Source organism: Crocuta crocuta, unplaced genomic scaffold, assembly GCF_008692635.1.
Source record: "Crocuta crocuta isolate KB4526 unplaced genomic scaffold, BGI_CrCroc_1.0 scaffold1022, whole genome shotgun sequence".
Lineage (NCBI taxonomy): Eukaryota > Metazoa > Chordata > Mammalia > Carnivora > Hyaenidae > Crocuta > Crocuta crocuta.
The window spans coordinates 16,829-33,334 of record NW_027529595.1 but is presented as its reverse complement, the minus strand read 5'-3'; the positions used below and the strand labels follow the sequence as shown (position 1 = coordinate 33,334).

The 16,506-nt window shown below is 48.1% G+C and overlaps 1 protein-coding gene and 1 long non-coding RNA gene across 2 annotated transcripts; both read left to right on the top strand.

Annotated features, from left to right (window-relative positions):
* The first annotated feature begins 196 nt into the window (after window positions 1–196).
* On the top strand, window positions 197–6,132 carry LOC144229659 (uncharacterized). Its single transcript, XR_013334548.1, has 3 exons — window positions 197–339; window positions 3,239–3,296; window positions 6,070–6,132. It is a non-coding gene; the product is annotated as an uncharacterized LOC144229659 (long non-coding RNA).
* A 3,427-nt stretch (window positions 6,133–9,559) lies between these two features.
* Window positions 9,560–16,095, top strand: LOC144229660 (xanthine dehydrogenase/oxidase-like). The gene is made up of 8 exons (XM_077761748.1): window positions 9,560–9,624; window positions 9,741–9,771; window positions 9,885–9,971; window positions 11,071–11,212; window positions 13,758–13,850; window positions 14,460–14,611; window positions 15,648–15,741; window positions 16,031–16,095. The coding sequence occupies exons 1-8, from the start codon at window positions 9,560–9,562 to the stop codon at window positions 16,093–16,095; spliced, it is 729 nt and encodes a 242-aa protein (XP_077617874.1).
* Window positions 16,096–16,506: the final 411 nt, after the last annotated feature.

The following is a 16,506-nucleotide window of genomic DNA, read 5'->3' as shown; positions in this document are numbered from 1 at the left end:
GGAAGGCCCGCCCCTCGCTGGTTCCTGCATGGGCCTTCCGCTGTGCTCTTTGACACAGGTGTTGGGAGGGCAATTTGCCGTGTGGGAGTGTTTTTATTTTCCTTGATTATGTAAACCGGTAGCTTTTTCCAAGAACACCTTGTGCCCTGAAGCTCTAGGCTGATTTCTTCCCGTTGGCTGGCCAGGTTTCATTTTATTGGGAAGTGTATTTTTCAAGTTGCTGAGCAGTGATAACTGCCAGTGCCTCTTGGGAGTGTAGTACCTGAAGTTCGGGATCCCCAACCACATCCCGTGACAATGACAGCGGATGAGTTGGTTTTCTTTGTGAACGGAAAAAAGGTAAGTTGGAGCTGGCCGGCCTTTGGTCTGGCTTCTCTGGTCCCGTGGAAGGCAAGTTTGTCCTTCAGAGGAGGGCTGTTCTCTCTCTTTCATATTCTCTCTTACTGTCTCTCCTTTCTTTCTCTCTCTCCCTCCGAAGTGTTGCTGTATTTTGGGTAACACTGGGGAATGAAAACCTTGTCAGACATAGAACACAGTCAAAACATTCTAGGGTCAAAGCAGTGCCCAGGAGGCAGGTGATAAGAGAGGTGTGCGGCAGCAGAGACGCTGGCACAAAGCTGAAAAAGGGCACAGTGTCCTGGGTGGGACTGGACGTCGCCCACATGCCTCCATCTCTGTGTTTATTCCAACACATTGAGGCTTTCATCATTCTCTTTACTGAGAGTAGGAACATGAACTTGTTTCCTTGCTAATATTGGGATATAAGATGTACATAGCCTTTGATTCTGGTATCTCACGTATGTAAATGTGACAGATTACTTGTGTGAGGACATTTACTGACATCTTGTGGCAAGCCACAGTTTGTTTTTTCCCGTAAAGGGCATGTTTCTCTCCCCTCTTCCCCCCTAGTATTGCAATAAATATTTCAAGTCTCTTACTTTGATAAAAATTGCCCCCTTGGATGATCTCCATTGATGCACAGGGACGTGGGGAAGGTAGGAGTAGGTGGAACAGAGGGGTCTTATGCAGTGGGTACCAATTTTCTCAGCCTCTTCCCAGTGATAGTGTTACTCGGTGAGTTACAGTTGGGAGGCACAAGATGTCTGCCTCCTCCTCCATTATTTGGGATGTGAACTGTGATCACTTGGTTATCGTGGTATCCACCAGTTTTCTCCACAGTAAAATTACTTTTTTACTTTTTATAGTTAATCAATAATCTATGAGAAGACACTTTAAGTCTGTGAAACTATCTTGATGAATAACCTTCACCCAGTAGTTTTAGCTCCCGTTGATGATTCTTGACTTGGTCAGTTATTGTGCTGATTGCAAGATTAGGCTAATTGTATTCATTAGTTGGCTTCTTCTGTCAGAAAGAACTTTCTTTCTCTCGATCTGTTTACTTATTATATATCACTTTGGACTCATAAGTTTTAATTTTATTTAATGAGTTATAATCCATTAAAGCTACTATTCATTTTGCTGCTGAAATTTTATCAGAGCATTTGCTGAGCCTAGCATTTTCTAAACTCATATCCCCATGAAGTGTTTGTTCTTTGGAATGCCCACTTGCATCTTGTTGAGAGAGGGTTCTGTGGAAATTGCTGGAGCAGCACTGCAGCCGTGCTACGAGAGTGGTGCGGCCATTCTGTGTAGGAATTCAAGGAAGATTGGACCACTTGTGACTGGGGTGATATACAAAATCTTTGCCAGGGAAGTTTCACTGGAGTAAAAGACTATGTTGTCAGGAAAGGAGGAGAAGAAAAGGCTGAAAATGAAGATTGGGGACATAATGGAAAAAGGCCTCGGAAGACAGTGTAAGGACCTTGGATGTTATCTTGAACATGTGGGAAGTCACGGAAAGCACGGAGCAGGGGACAGATGTGACGAAAGCCGAGCTGGAAGAGGAAGCTACAATTTGAGGGGAAGGTAGTCAGCTAAGAGGCTCTTCCTGCCACTTGCAAGAAAGGCGATCGGGATCTTTATTTGTGTGTTTATGACTTCTCTGAGAGAAAAGAAATAGTTCCTCGTGTGCACTTTGTAACTAGGACTTTGAACAAACTGGATCCGTGGGGTGTAATAAAAGAAAACGAATCTGATTCTCCACTTTCCTTGAAACATTCTTCAAGAGGCAAATGCTGGCAGTGTTATGACTTTTTGGGTGGCTCCGAATCACTAACGAAGTCCTAGGGTCATTTCTAAGTTTCCATTCACAGTCTCAATTCAAGAAAGAACACCAACATTCTCTCTTTTGCATGGGCTACACTAGGTCCACAGGCAACACCTAGCAAACCTTTGCTCTCCCAAACTCTGAGAGTGCACCCCAATGCCAATACTGCCCTTTCTTCTTCAGCTCGCCTGGTAAGCCTATCTCTAGCTTTTAGATACACAGACCATTCTATCCCCCATTCTACAAAGGCTGTCTGTTAGCTTCACATGTAGGGTTATGGGAGCCCCCTCACAGAGTTTGAGGTACATACCTTCTCTCCTCAACCTTAGGAAGATGTAAGACTCACAATACCATTCTCTCTAAGGAAATTCTCGTCATAAATTCTCTGTCTTTAATCATCCCAGTCACCCCAACCCTATTACCCTTGACAATGTATGATGAATATGAGTAGTGAAACAGGTTGTCATGGATTTCCTTTGACTATTTGCATTGAAAAAACTGGCACCTCATTTTGTAGGCAACATTTTCATCTTATTGAGTGTATCATTTGTGGACCTTTGGGTTGAGAGTTCTCCTCCACGTCTGACATGTGTTAATGGTGTTGGCTGTGATAGCCCAATGCATACAATAGTCCCTGTGTGCACAGGGGAAGAGACACACTCTCTACTGCCTGAGAATGTATGTGCTGGGGGGCATAGCCAGAGATCTACATGCCGCCATTCTTAGCTGCCCCTCACATTCACAGGTGTGATCCAACAGCTGGAAATGAGATGACATGTTTGATTTGAAGGGGGGCTCTGCCTTGGCCACCTCAGAATGGCAGGTGCAATACCTGAGCCCTCTGTGGTAGGTCCAGAGAGAAGCACTAAGGTAGAATTTTAGAATTGGAGAATATCGGCATGTATAAAGGATGGCTTGTGGTTCATATGTTCATTCTTATGGAATTATCAAGAAAAAGACCTTGGTTTTCATGATATATTTAGCACATCCCTGTTAGCTCCACAGACTCTTGGGCAAGATAATGGCTAAGTCTACCTAGGATATATTTTTCTTCTGGTTTTATTCTTATAGGTGGTGGAGAAGAATGCAGATCCAGAAACAACCCTTTTGGCCTACCTGAGAAGAAAATGTATCCTGACTTCGGAGGAGGAGGGGGGTATGAGAAGTCATTCTCTAGGCCTTATGTCATTTTCCAGTGATGGTGGGAGGCCATGAAGTGTTGAGGACAGAGCCCTAGAGCCAGGCTCTGGACGTCTGCATTATAGCTGTGTGACTCAGCAGCTGTGTGACTCTGGGAAGTCATCTGAACTCTCCAGGTGTAAAATTATCAGCTGTCAAATGAAAGGATTCTTCTTGATGTTTCTCAAGATCTCAAGTGGTGCCAAGATTTAATCCAGGGTGTGTAAAATGAATAGCTGTGAATGGCCCTCATTAGCCCTGGTAAGCTTCACAGCCATTCCCCTTGAGCAGAGAGCCTTCCTCAGATCTCTGCTGATCAACAAAGAGATCAGCAGTCTTCCTGGGCAATCTTCCTAGTTCTGTGAAGGTGGAAGGAAGGTCAGAGGAAGGAGTGTTTTTTGGGAAAGGGTGCCTGGGCTAGGGAACTGTGTGGAGGTACCATCCACTGTGGAGATGGTGGGTACAAGGAGGCAAGGACAGGGGAGTCCTGAGGGGCACTTGGGATGTTACTCTTTCTTCAGCGCAGGCAGGGTTCTGTAACATCTAAGACCTTGTGTTCTTTCAAAGTAGGAAGGTATTCTGAGACCCTAGAACAGAAACAACAGTGAAAATATAATCGGAGCTGGCATTTAATGAGCACTTACTAGATGTAGATAGAGTTCAAGCTGATTTTTGTACATGATCTCACTGATCTCCATAGCAGTTCTTTTGACACAACTTTGGACAGAGGAGGAAGTGAGGCCAGCACATGAGAGGGACCTGCTGCTTGTTCATGTGTTCTGGGCAAATGCTGGGAGAGCCCAGGCTAAAACCCAGAGCCATGCTCTTAACCTCCCACCCATAATGGAAACCCTTCAGGGTTGGTTGTTGGGATGATGCTCATCCTGACTTCCATCAACAAACCTCTCTCACCCTCAGAGGCAGGGATGTCCAGTGGCTCATTCAGGTGACATATTTTAGGACAACAAAGGATTTTTTTCAGTTCCCACAGAAACAAGTCTGAAGTCCATGGCCTTACCTCTGGTTCACTCATCTCTTATCAGATGGTGTCTGGCTCTGGAGTAGTTTGTCCTGGAGTTTCTATCTGGAGAGGGCAAGTCTGGAGTTTCACGGTCCCTGAACTTGGTGGCTCTTTGTCAGAGGTGGAATCCCTCGGTAGGATCAGGAGACTACACAGAACTCTATTTCCAGTCTCCCTACCTGGGAGGCCTGAGAAGAGAGGCAATTCTCAGAGATGGTTGACATTAGTTTTAGTTTTCTGATACAGTGTTGAAGGCCCCAAAGTCTCAGACATTCCTGATCATAGCAATTGCTAGTTTAAAGGTTGAATCTCAAATGAAATCCCAAACGGAAAGTCTTCACATAAATGAAGTCCAGGTGGCTTTTTGCTGTTTGTGGTGAGAGTTAATTTCTGGAAGTTCTTGAAAAGAAAGAATAAGAAGAGGGAAAAAAAAAAAAAGAGCCCAGTCTTAATTTCTACACTGGCTTGCAAAAAGATCCCCAGGTCACAAGATTTTGCTGGACTTTGGGCTGCTACCATTTGTTTCCCCATGCCTCTATATTGTCTGAATTGCTGGTAATGACATATTCTGATGAGTGAGAAGAATAACTTAGGACATCAAGAGTTCTTCCCGAATGTGTTTTGAAAGAGCAGCCACATGGTGAAGGGGGAGCCCCCAGATCTGGAGTCAGATGATTTTGTTTGGGCCTTTACACATGGTAACATGAATGACTGTCTTCCTTGCAGGGCTCACATTACCTCCTGGGACTCAGTTTGTTTTGTTTTTTGTTTTGTTTTAATCTGTGGGGATATGGTAACTCCTACCCCACTTGCTCACTAAAATATTGAGAAGATTAAATGGTTCCATGGATGTCAAGTATTTTTCAAGTGTAAGATGCTATGTCATCATTAGTTACTAATTTTGTCTTGCAAATGTGGGAAATGACCAGTGATAATGATCTCCATCTTTGGTAGATAACTGGATGGCTTAGAGGCCTGGAGCCTGCAGGGAAAGCAGCAGCAGAGACTGTGCTACAAGCAAAGGGGCTGCTTTAAGTGTTGTTCTCTAGAATAGCCTATTACTTAGGCATGTAAGCAAACTCAAAGTTATCATGTAAGAGATGGTTACAATATCTTCATTTTATTTTACGTTCTCGAAGAATCTTCATTTTACGTTCACATAGCTTATGGGTGGATATTCAGAAGCCCCTCATCCAACCCTACTTTTGGTTCCTGGACTTAATCAACCCAAAAGGTTCAAGGTGAAAAGTTGGGACTCAGTAGGTCCCAGAACAGATCAACGTCTCTTTTGTCTTCATTGCATACCCAGGCGGGGTGATTTGAGGGCCACCCAAATGCCTGGTTCACTTGCCCAGTGAGACCACGGCTTGGGAGCCTAGAAGACCATGCCAGGAAGATCTCAATGTCAAGAAGAATCTCCAGGATTGGACAGCAGTGGGACTCCAGTCCCAGGGAATACTTGGGTGCTGTCTGATAGGACCCTGTTACCTTTCCTCTTCTGTGCAGTGGGGATGGTCTCATTCTCTACCTCCAGGGTACATTGTGGCATTTTCTGGAAGAGGAGGCTGTGTGGGTCTGCTGCCTCCCTGGGTTGAGGGGCCTGAGCCTGGGTGTGGCAACGGATGGCTCTGCACAGACACTTGCCAGCGGCCCAGCAAAGACTCTTCTGTGAGTTCATGTTCCTTAACCCTCCACCATCCAGTGGGGCTGAGCGGGACCAAGCTGGGCTGTGGAGAAGGGGGCTGCGGGGCTTGCACAGTGATGCTTTCCAAGTATGATCGTTTCCAGAACAAGATCATGTATCCTTTGCCTGATGGTTGAGTGTCCATGCAAGGACTGTGATATAGGGGTTTGGTTGTGACTGTGTGTGTGTATGTGTGCATGCCCATGAGACCTTTCTAAGATCCAGACTCGTTTCCTATCCCATGAAATCCTTCAGTTGGTCTCCACTGCCTGTGGGATAAAGTCCAATTTCTGTGCTTAGCACTCAAGACCCACACAGGAAGGAGTGCCCCATCTTTGCTCTCCAGTTTTCTCCCTTTGTGCACCAAGGACTCTGTCTTTGGGACAACTGTGGACTCCTAACACTCTCTGCCCACTGATTTCCTGGTCTTTGAATAAGTTGTTACCAAGTCTTGAGTGTCCTTTGTCTAGGACTTCTGTACTTGGCTAACTCTTGCTAGCTCCTAAGGAGCGGGCAAAATATTGTCTCTTCCAGGAAGCCTTCCTTGACCTGCTAAGGTTGTATAGGGTACCCACTGGCTGTGCTGGTCCCACAGTGCCCTGTCCTCAGCCCTCCTGAAACGCTTACTGTAAGCTGTTTAGATTGCATCTTTATGCTGGCTTCTATTTTCCTGGTTTGACTGCAGACTATTAAAGAACATCTTACTCACCTCCATTTCCTCAGCCCTCAGCAGAATGCCTGGCATGTAACTGATGTTGAGTAAATGGATGAGTGGTTATGAGAAAAGTGGACATCAGGAAGCTCTGTTTAAGGGGATGGTGTCTGATGTTTCCTGGGAATTGCCCCTCCCTTTATTCCACAGAGGATGGGAGAAAAGGATGTAGGGGAAAGCCAGGGAGCAAAAGTGAGTGGAGAGGCTATGGAAGGGCCCTGCAGAGAGAGGAGCATGTACTGAGCCTGGAATCTGCCAGAAACTTCCTCTTGACTCAGCCTCCATGGTTGGACTAAGAGGTGACTGCGGGTGACCCTGGGGCCCATGCTCCAGCTCAGAGGCTTAGGATGCACTGACGCCTGTTACACAAGCCTCGGCAGGGGCTCGCGCCCCCCCACCCCTGAGGTGGGGGGCGCTTCCTTTGTTGCTGGCCCAGGGTCCTGGGTGGAGAGGTGAGGACAGCTGTGGAAGAGGCCAGAATGTAAAGCAGAGTGAAGAGTAATGACATAAAGCGTCTCGAAGTCTCTCATGGTTGTGTGGACAACGGAATGACCTTAATCTGANGAGCCAGATTCCACTTCTCCTTTTCCATTGGCTTTTCTCGTGGTTCCTATGACACTATGCTTTGCTGATTTCCTCCTACCTCCCAAGTTGGTGCCCTGTGCTGGCTCCCCACTGATGGAGCTCCTGGTGGCTGCAGTGTCCCCCTGGCTGGGCCTGGCCCCTTCTTCTCTCCCTCTGCACGATCCCCCTGGGTGAGTTCAGTACCATCAATGTGCGAAGAGCACTCACATTTACATCTTCAGCTTTGACCTCTCCTCAGAGGTTAGATTCATATTTCCAACTGCCTACTTGACATCACTATGTGGATGTCTAATCTCAAACTTAATGAATCCCATTTGTCCCCTGACTTCTTTTTCCCCATCTGAGTCAATGGGAAAAGCATCTGCCTACTTGCTCGAGACAAAAACCCAGGAGTCACCTGTGATTCCTTCTCTCCTACACCAGACCCAGTCCATCCAGAAGTGGTGTCTACTTGACTTCCAAACCCTAGGATGACCTCTTCATCTTCTCTCAGTTTTCTCAATAACCGCTTGGTCTGAGCCACCATCCCGTCTTGCCTGGGCCACTATCGTGTCCTGGTCCCTGTTTCTACTCTTGTCTCCTGTAACCCATTTCCTACGCGGAACTAGAATGTTTCTTAACAAAACATAATTAGATGATATATGCTCTTCCCTGAACCAAATCACGTCATTAAATTCAACTCAAAAGTCACCTCATCAGAGCGGCTGTTTATGACCACTCTGTTTAAGCCACTGGTCACTCTGGGTCCAGACAGCTTGTACTAATCTCTACATAGCTTTGGTCTCCATCTGGAAATTTTTTGTCTCCTTTTGTCGGTTTCCCTTACTAACTTCATTTGCCTGGAGACCTTGTCTTTCTTTACTGCTCTGTCTCCAGTGCCCTTACCACGTCTGGCACATAATAGGCTCTCAGCAAATATTTACAGAATGGATGAACACATATGCTAGGCACTGGAAATACTGGAAATAGCAATTTTACTTAACATACGTACCAAGAGAGACTCCCAAAATACATAATGATAATAATAATAATATAGATTTGGAGAATCTCCTTGTACTAAAATTCTTGCATAAAATCTTCTACATGGTAAATTTCCAAATTCTTATGTCCCCACTGGACTTCAAGGGTTTCTTTCACTTAGGAATGTATTGATATTCCAGTTTGGAAAAAAATGTGTTCAACTGGGTTTCTTTTTAATCTTTTAAAATGTTTATGTATATATTAAAATTTTTTAAACGTTTATTTATTTTTGAGAGAGACAGAGTAAGAGTGGGGGAGGGACAGAGAGACAGGGGGAGACACAAAATCCAAAGCAGGCTCCAGGCTCTGACCTATCAGCACAGAGCCCAACAGGGGGCTCAAACTCATAAACTGTGAGATCATGACCTGAGTCGAGGTTCGAGGCCCAACAAACTGAGCCATTCAGGTGCCCCAAATGTTTACTTATTTTTGAGAGAGAGACAGACACAGAGTGTGAGCCAGGTTGCAGGCCGGAGAGAGAAACACAGAATCTGAAGCAGGCTTCAGGCTGTTAGCACAGAGCCTGATGCGGGGCTCAAACTCACGAACCATGAGATTATGACTTGAGCCGAGGTCGGACGCTTAATTGACTGAGCCACTGAGGTGTCCCATGTTCACCTGGTTATTAATAAATGTTCATTGGGGGGGCGCCTGGGTAGCTTAGTCGGTTAAGCGTCCGACTTTCGCTTAGGTCATGATCTCGCGGTTCGTGGGTTCGAGCCCCGCGTCAGGCTCTGTGCTGACTGCCAGCTCAGAGCCTGGAGCCTTTTTCAGTCTGTGACTCCCTCTCTCTCTGACCCTCCCCTGCTCACGCTGTCTCTCTCTCTCTCTCCTAGAAATAAATAAAAACACTTAAAAAAAAATGTTCATTGGGTTGGATTGAGGGCTAGTGTATTAAAAGAACATGACATGGCTCTTCCATTCACTGTGTATACTCTTGGTTAAATCTTTTAAATCTCTGGGCCTGCTTCCTCCTCTGTTCAATGCAGAGAATGGAGGATGAGAAGCTCTTCTGGTTCTAATAGTCACTATTCTTTGAAGAGACTTTTCTGTGAGTAACTAGCTTTGACTGACTACCTTTTATGAGCTGGGTATAATAATGCTGAGTGTAATGTGAGTTATCTCATTAAACCCTCACCACAGCTCGGAGGTAAGTACTAGGGTGATCATCATGATGCAGATGAGGAGACTATGGTTCCAGAGAGGGCTGGTAACCTGGCCAAGGCCAATGCCATCACTGAGACCTACTTTGTGCAGTAACTGCTACCACTCAGCCTATCAGAATGGGCTGGCTTCAGATGAGTCAATAAGAGAGCATGAGAGCAGTNAGCCCGGGGGCCTCTGGCGAGACTTCCTTGTTCCTGCCTTCCAGGAGCTGCCTAGCCCTTGCCAAGCCCGCTGGTGTGGGGGAGGGGGGGATTGAAACAGGCTCGCTTGGACAAAGGATTGGGTAGGTCCCAAAGGGCATTTTAAAGAATGAGATGCGGTATTACTCATCTGTTCCCTTTCCCATCAGGTTATTCTCTCACCATCTTTATTCAACCCAGAGGAGTTCATGCCTTTGGACCCCACCCAGGAGCCCATCTTTCCCCCAGAGTTGCTGGTAGGTGATGCCCCGGGGAGAGGTCCAGCCAGGAACCCCACGTCATTCATACCCACTGGGGCCCTTTGTGTCCTTGCCATTTGGGTTTTCCTTAATTCTTCTGACACTGGAGGTCACGTCCCTGTGTCACATACTCCCAAAGGGACCCACAGTTCTCTCACACATGTAGCTCTGAGCACAGCGGGTGTATGTCTCCAGCACCTTATGTAGAGTAATAGGTGCTCCTGAAGCATCTGCTTATTTCCTTGCTAAATCGAATGCATAAGCTCCTTAGCAACCCATTCTCCTCCCTGCAAGCACTTCATTTATATAACAAACAAACAAAGCAGGCCCTACTCAAAAGGCACACTCCATGGCTTGCTGCTCTGTTTTAAGGACAGTCTCACAACCACCCTCTCACTGGGACAATTCTGCTTATCCACTTCAACATTTATGGCAAGGACAGAATCAAGCTTCTCTTTAAGTCCCCAAGTGTAGATCTCCCCAGGGGGTGCTGAGTGCATGAAGACCGCCTGATGAGTCCAATGGCCAGAAAGAAGGGCTCTGCAGCAGGACACCGGTGTGCCTTTCTCTGGATTGTGTAACCTTAAAAGCCCGTCAGTTTGATAAGGGGTATTTCTCTCCCAGCCTCGCATCACACCTCACACACTAGAACCAGCCTCTGTTGCATTCCCTCTGGACACCCCTTCCGTTGCCCCCTCCACCCCCTCCCACACCTTGTCCACTGCACTTCCTGGAGGCAGCGGGGGTAGGGGGGCACGGGGCACTGCACAGAAATTGGGCTTTCAGTTCAAGCCACCTTGTGGCAGGTGAAAGCCCCATAACCTCGTGGGTCCTCAGGTTCGTTCTGCACCTGTGAAAGATGGGGCTAACAATGCTTCCCACACCAAGGACCCCTAAATCCTAAGTGAGTTACTGTGTGTGCCAAGTACTCCCTTCCTCAGTACGTGCAAGTTCTCTCCCTTCTCCCCCGACATGATCTTCCCTCTGAATCCCATATTCAACGAATCAGTAGGAGATTAGATCCCACCGCAGACTTAAATGTATCAGGGAGTGGCCGTAGGAAGGGGACTGTGCAGCAGGAAACTACATTTTCCAGAGGCTGAAAGATACTCCACAGAAGCAGCTGCGTTTCGAAGGCGAGCGGGTGACCTGGATCCAGGCCTCAACCCTGCAGGAGCTGCTGGACCTCAAAGCCCAGTTCCCTGAGGCCAAGCTGGTGGTGGGGAACACGGAGATCGGTGAGTGCGGCCAACCTACAGCCTGCGGGGGGCCTGGGGAACCCCTCGCTGGCTGTGTGTCCTCAGAAAACCTGCTTTTAGTCCCCTGCCCCTGCTTCCCATTACATATATGGGGGTAGTAACACCTTCTCAGAGAGCTGTTCTGAGTATTGACTGAGATGCTTGCTGACTGCTCTCTGTGAGCACATCGAGTGCCAGCTATGTGCTGGGCACTGTGGGAGGAGCTGGGCACCAAGATCATTGTCTTGGTTCCTTCCTTGGAGTATCTCCCAGTGGAAGTGAAGACGGAGCAATGGAGGTCAAGTGTCCAGGCCAGTGACAGATGCTAGGGGTTCCATAAATGTCACTCTCTCGTCCCCCACTTCTTCTGGGGGGTGATGTGGTAAAGACAAAGGAGAGATATTCAAATGTGACTGTGTCTGTGTTGCCCGTGACTGTGTCTGTGTTTCCCATGACTGTGGCCACCTGGCCTATTTGTGCCACCACCTGGGACGTGAGGCTCACAGTGCGTGAATGGGAGGCTGGGGGATATGTAGCTCTCTTCCCCGGTGCTCGAAGGGACAGAAGCAGAGGCATCCAGGTCGCTGCTAACCTCCATCCATGCCTAAGCCTGGCTTGGCCTTTCTCCACTTTGCTGGGTCCCAAGCCCAGGGATGCTCCCAGGAGAGGATCATGGTGTGGCCAAGGTCTTCGAGGACCTCTAATTTAGCGGCAATCGACATCCTTTTAAGCAGCCACAACCATCCCGTGGGAGACTCCTGGCTCCGGTTCTGGAAGGAGTTCCCTGGGTCCTGGGTTCTTGTTGTATCTGCAGGCACAGAGAGGAGGGCCTGGCTTGGCTCTAAGCTCTAGTGGAGAACAGATTCGGCCCCGTCCCTGTGAGCAGAGCTGCAGCACAGAGACCCCAGCTGCAGTAATGTGACACGCTGGGATGGCAGGGAGGCCTGTGAGATGTGCCTCAAGTGATGTGTTCCTGAGGGCCTGCGTAGCTGCGGCCCGAGGGCCCAGGGCAGCAGGAGTTAAAGTGGAGGATGACTGGCTGGAAGAGTCTTCGAGCTCCTTTGACATATGACATGTTCCTTCCCCTGCGTCCCATAATGTCCTGGACCCAGTTAGATTCTAGCAGAAGGGAATCCTCAAAAATTTTGTGAGCTCCAAGTGAGAAATACTTTAAGACCACTCCATGTGCCTCACCCCTTCTACTTTGTACATAACACTCTACAGTGTAACCACTGACAGCCAGGGTAAGGTATTTGGGGAAGCTGGGCGTAGAGAGAACCTTCTCAAGACAGGCCACATATGGCCTCCACCTGCATTCTTTATCCTGGGAGCCGAGATTCAAACAGGCCAGACTCCTCCAAGCCTGGACCACCCATCAGAGACTCTGAACAGCACCCGGAGGGTGGGGAGGACGCCCAGACATATCTTACTGAAACTTCCCATCTGTAGCCTTGTGGGAGGGGCTGGGAGAAGTGCAGAGATACCCAGGACTCAGTGACGGAGGGGAGTCTTCTCACAGACCATTCTAACTTGACAGAAAGCAGAGAGAGATGTGTGGTTCTGCAGCATCCTGCACCTGGAGGAGCTCAGGCGGATGGTGCGGCCCAGGAGGCAGATATGATGTTTTCTCTCGCAGACAAATTTCCTTTGTGTGTGAATGCTAGACTTTCGTGTTATTATTACCTTTATATCCCAACTCTAAGCGTTGTCTGTTCTTAGCTATGTAATGTGGAAAGAACCTAACCTTCCTGTGCCTCAGTTTCTTTTCCTATAAACAGAAAATCACAGTATCTCCAAAGGCTATTGTGAGGATTTAATGAGTTAAAATATATAAAGTGCTGGAGCACCTGGATGGCTCAGTCAGTTAAGCGTCCGACCTTGGCTCAGGTCACCATCTCACGGTTCGGTTTGTGAGATTTAGCCTCACATCAGGCTTTGCGCTGATGTTTGGAGCCTGGATTCTGCTTTGGATTCTGTGTCTCCCTCTCTCTTTGCTCCTCCCTGCTTGTGCTCTGTCTCTTTCTGTCTCTTTCTCTCTCTCTCTAAAAAAGTAAGCATTTAAGGAAAATATGTAAAGTGCTTAGGTGCATTTCTGACATATTTTAGTATGTTGTGGCTTCATCTATTATCCCTCACCACCACCACACACACACACACACAAGCTAATTCAAGTTTCATCTCATTTGAAGAAAAGACATGTCAGCAGGGCCTGTGGTGGTTCCGTGTGTGCAACGTGTGTTCGTGACAAGATCAAGAAGGCTTTCCTTACTGAAGAGCAGAGGATCATGAAGGTGTTGAAGGCACAAGCGCAGAGTCAGANGGGTGGGGGGGGGTGTGGTGCTGAGAGAATGACAGTTTTCAGGCCGATAGTGTGGAAACCACATGGAACCCCACACCTTGTCCCCTGCACCTTCCAGACCTAAGACAGCCACAGAGTATGATGCAGTCGTGACTGTGTCACAGTCCTGTGCGGATGGTGGGAACAGTGCTGAGGCCCACCTCTGGGTGTAGCTTCTTAAATTTAGGTTTGTTGTTTTTTCTCCAGGCATTGAGATGAAATTTAAGAATAAGCTGTTTCCTATGATCGTTTGCCCAGCCTGGATTCCTGAGCTGAATTCAGTGGAGCATGGACCAGAGGGTAATGGGGGTTTGCCCTGAGCCTGAGGAGGGGCTGGGATTCTGGGTGGGTCCCTTTGGAGGGGCAGTGGGTGCCAGGAAAGCCTCTCCTTGGCACCGGTTGCTACCTGCTTCTCCTGGAGCCGCCTTGCGTGGGGAGCAGGGGCAGCCTTCATTGCCTTTCTCCCCTGCGCATCCATGGCAGAGTGCCAGTGAGATTATCCATAGTCATTCTCAACCTTGACTCCATATTAGAATCACTCATAGAGGGAGGGTGGTCTGAGCTGGGAGGTCTTGGGTACTTAAACAAAATACAAACAAACAAACAAAAAAACCCCCAGGACTTCTCTCTGAGATCTGATTTTATTGAGTTGAGAACCACTGGTTTAGAGAAGACAGCATTCTGGTTGTAGGATCAAGAGGGCTGTGGTTGAGAACTGGCTCTTGGATTAGCTCTGTGGCATTGGGCAAGTCACTTAACCTCTCTGGGTTTTCACTTCCTCATCCACATAAGGATGCGAAACCTGGTTTAGGCTCTCTCAGGCACCAGTAAAGCACCGTAGGTGCCGTGTGTGAAAGTGTTTTCGGAGCCGTGAAGGGAATCGCCATTAGTCTGCGCATGTGTTCCCAGGTATCTCCTTTGGAGCCTCTTGTCCCTTGAGCCTTGTGGAAAAGACACTGGTCGATGCAGTTGCCAAACTTTGTGCCTACAAAACAGAGGTGTTCAAAGGTGTCTTGGAGCAGCTGCGCTGGTTTGCTGGGAAGCAGGTCAAGTCTGTGGCGGTGAGTCCCTGTTCAGGAGCCCTCAAGGCTCAGGGCACGGGGCCTTTTGTGACAGGTAGATGTGCCCGTCTGTGGTCTGCTGAGGACCCAGTGCACCTCAAACTTTAGAGCTCGAACTGTCTGAGGTGCTGGTTAAAAATGCAGGTTCCTGGCCCCCATGCTCAGAGATTCTGACTCCATAGGGCTGGGATGGAGCCCCAAAGGTGCTTCTGGAGAAGGTGGCCTGTGCGTCGCTCTTGGAAACACACTCTATGCACCTCAGTCTTTACCCTGATGTTGGCATGATGGAGCCTTCTGCCCACCTTGTTCCTGAACTTGGCCAAAGCAATCAGCAAATGGATGAGAGTTTGAGCCAAATCGAGTGTTAGACTGCCTCTCAGAGTCAGGGGGAGAACCAGAGGTGGACACCCCAGAGAGGCAGGAGGGGTATAGCTGTTGACTATTCACAACTAAACTTCAGACCAGCCCCCAGGTTCCCCATTTGCTACCACATTCACCCAGGACCAATGTGAACCGCTCACAACAGCTGATGGTGTAGTGTTGAGGAAGGGAGGAAGGAAAGGCACCCCATCCATTCCATTTTGTTGTTTTCAATTAGAACAAAACCCAAGGCAAACAGCCCCCACCCCATTCCCTCACCCTACCCCAGGCACCTGACACTGCTGATTGTGGCTGAGTAAACACAAGCTCAGAGAGCTCCACTAAATATCCCAGCTGGGTGGGAATCTACTTCCAGAAAATATTTGCTTTCACTTTGTGATAAACCACCTCAGTCCTTTTAGAAAAAGTTTGGGTGAAATGGAGCAAATTTAAAGGAGCTGACCACATTATCACCTAGAAAATGTTAGAGCTGAGATCCATCCCCAAGTGTTGGGATCTCAAGGTTTGCACGTTGCTCTGGATGCCTGAGTTACACTGGTTTTGTGCCTTTAGCAAGCAGGCATCACCCACCTGCCCTGTGTTTTGGAGCCAGCTGTGACAGCCAGGTTTTTTCTGGGTGGGCTGGGCTCTCACACACACTCTCTGCTTGTTCTAGTCCATTGGAGGGAACATCATCACTGCCAGCCCCATCTCTGATCTCAACACTGTGTTCATGGCCAGCGGGGCCAAGCTGACCATCGTGTCCACAGGTGAGAGCTATGTCATGCAGAAGTCAGGAAAGAGGCCCATGTGGGGGAGAAGGCCACAAGATAGGTCACTTTTTGGAGAAACAGAGACCAAAATTCAATGGCCCAGCCATCCTAAGGTTTGGATCCCTGGAAACTGCAAAGGAGATGTACCCAGATGGGCAGCTAGGACAGTCAGTCCATTTCTTCATTAAGAATTCACAACAGGATCTGTTGCCCAGATGCCTTACCTAGCGGTAAGTGCTAGAGCCAGAATGCACCAGCGTGCCACAGCCCATGCCTGGATTTTCAGTCACACCCTGTGTTGTGGTAACGCACGTGAAGTGTTATCTGCTGGGGAAGCTCGTTGGAGACTGAACACAGAGGGCTTTTTTGGGGGGTAGGGGGTGGTCATGTAGCTCTTCTTGGCAGCTACTGAAAACCCAGACACCAGAAGGAAAGCAGATATTCAGCATAAACTATGCTGTTTGTATGAACAGTTTAGCCACAGTGAGTCATCCTTACTAGGGAATCTGATGAAATCCAAGTTCCCAGAAGATAGCCCATGGCCAACCTTGTAAGCGGTCCTTTCAGAGGATAGCAGGCCTATGGAGTAAACTCTTGCCTACCCTGTTTCCAACTTCACATTCACTAATGTCACTTGGGGAGCTCGAAATTGGCTATGGTGGGGGTATTGATGCTGGAGAAACTAGCAAATACTACAAATCAGGACTCCCTCTGCCCACACATACTGAATTATTAAACACTGACCAGCACATCGCTGAGTAA

Coding starts and splice junctions, on each gene's coding strand:
- LOC144229660 (XM_077761748.1), top strand. CDS start 9,560: ATGGTTCCAGAGAGGGCTGGTAACCTGGCCAAGGCCAATGCCATCACT. Junction 13,851..14,459: donor AGTGGAGCATGGACCAGAGG/GTAATGGGGGTT, acceptor ATGTGTTCCCAG/GTATCTCCTTTGGAGCCTCT. Junction 15,742..16,030: donor GCTGACCATCGTGTCCACAG/GTGAGAGCTATG, acceptor CTGGATTTTCAG/TCACACCCTGTGTTGTGGTA.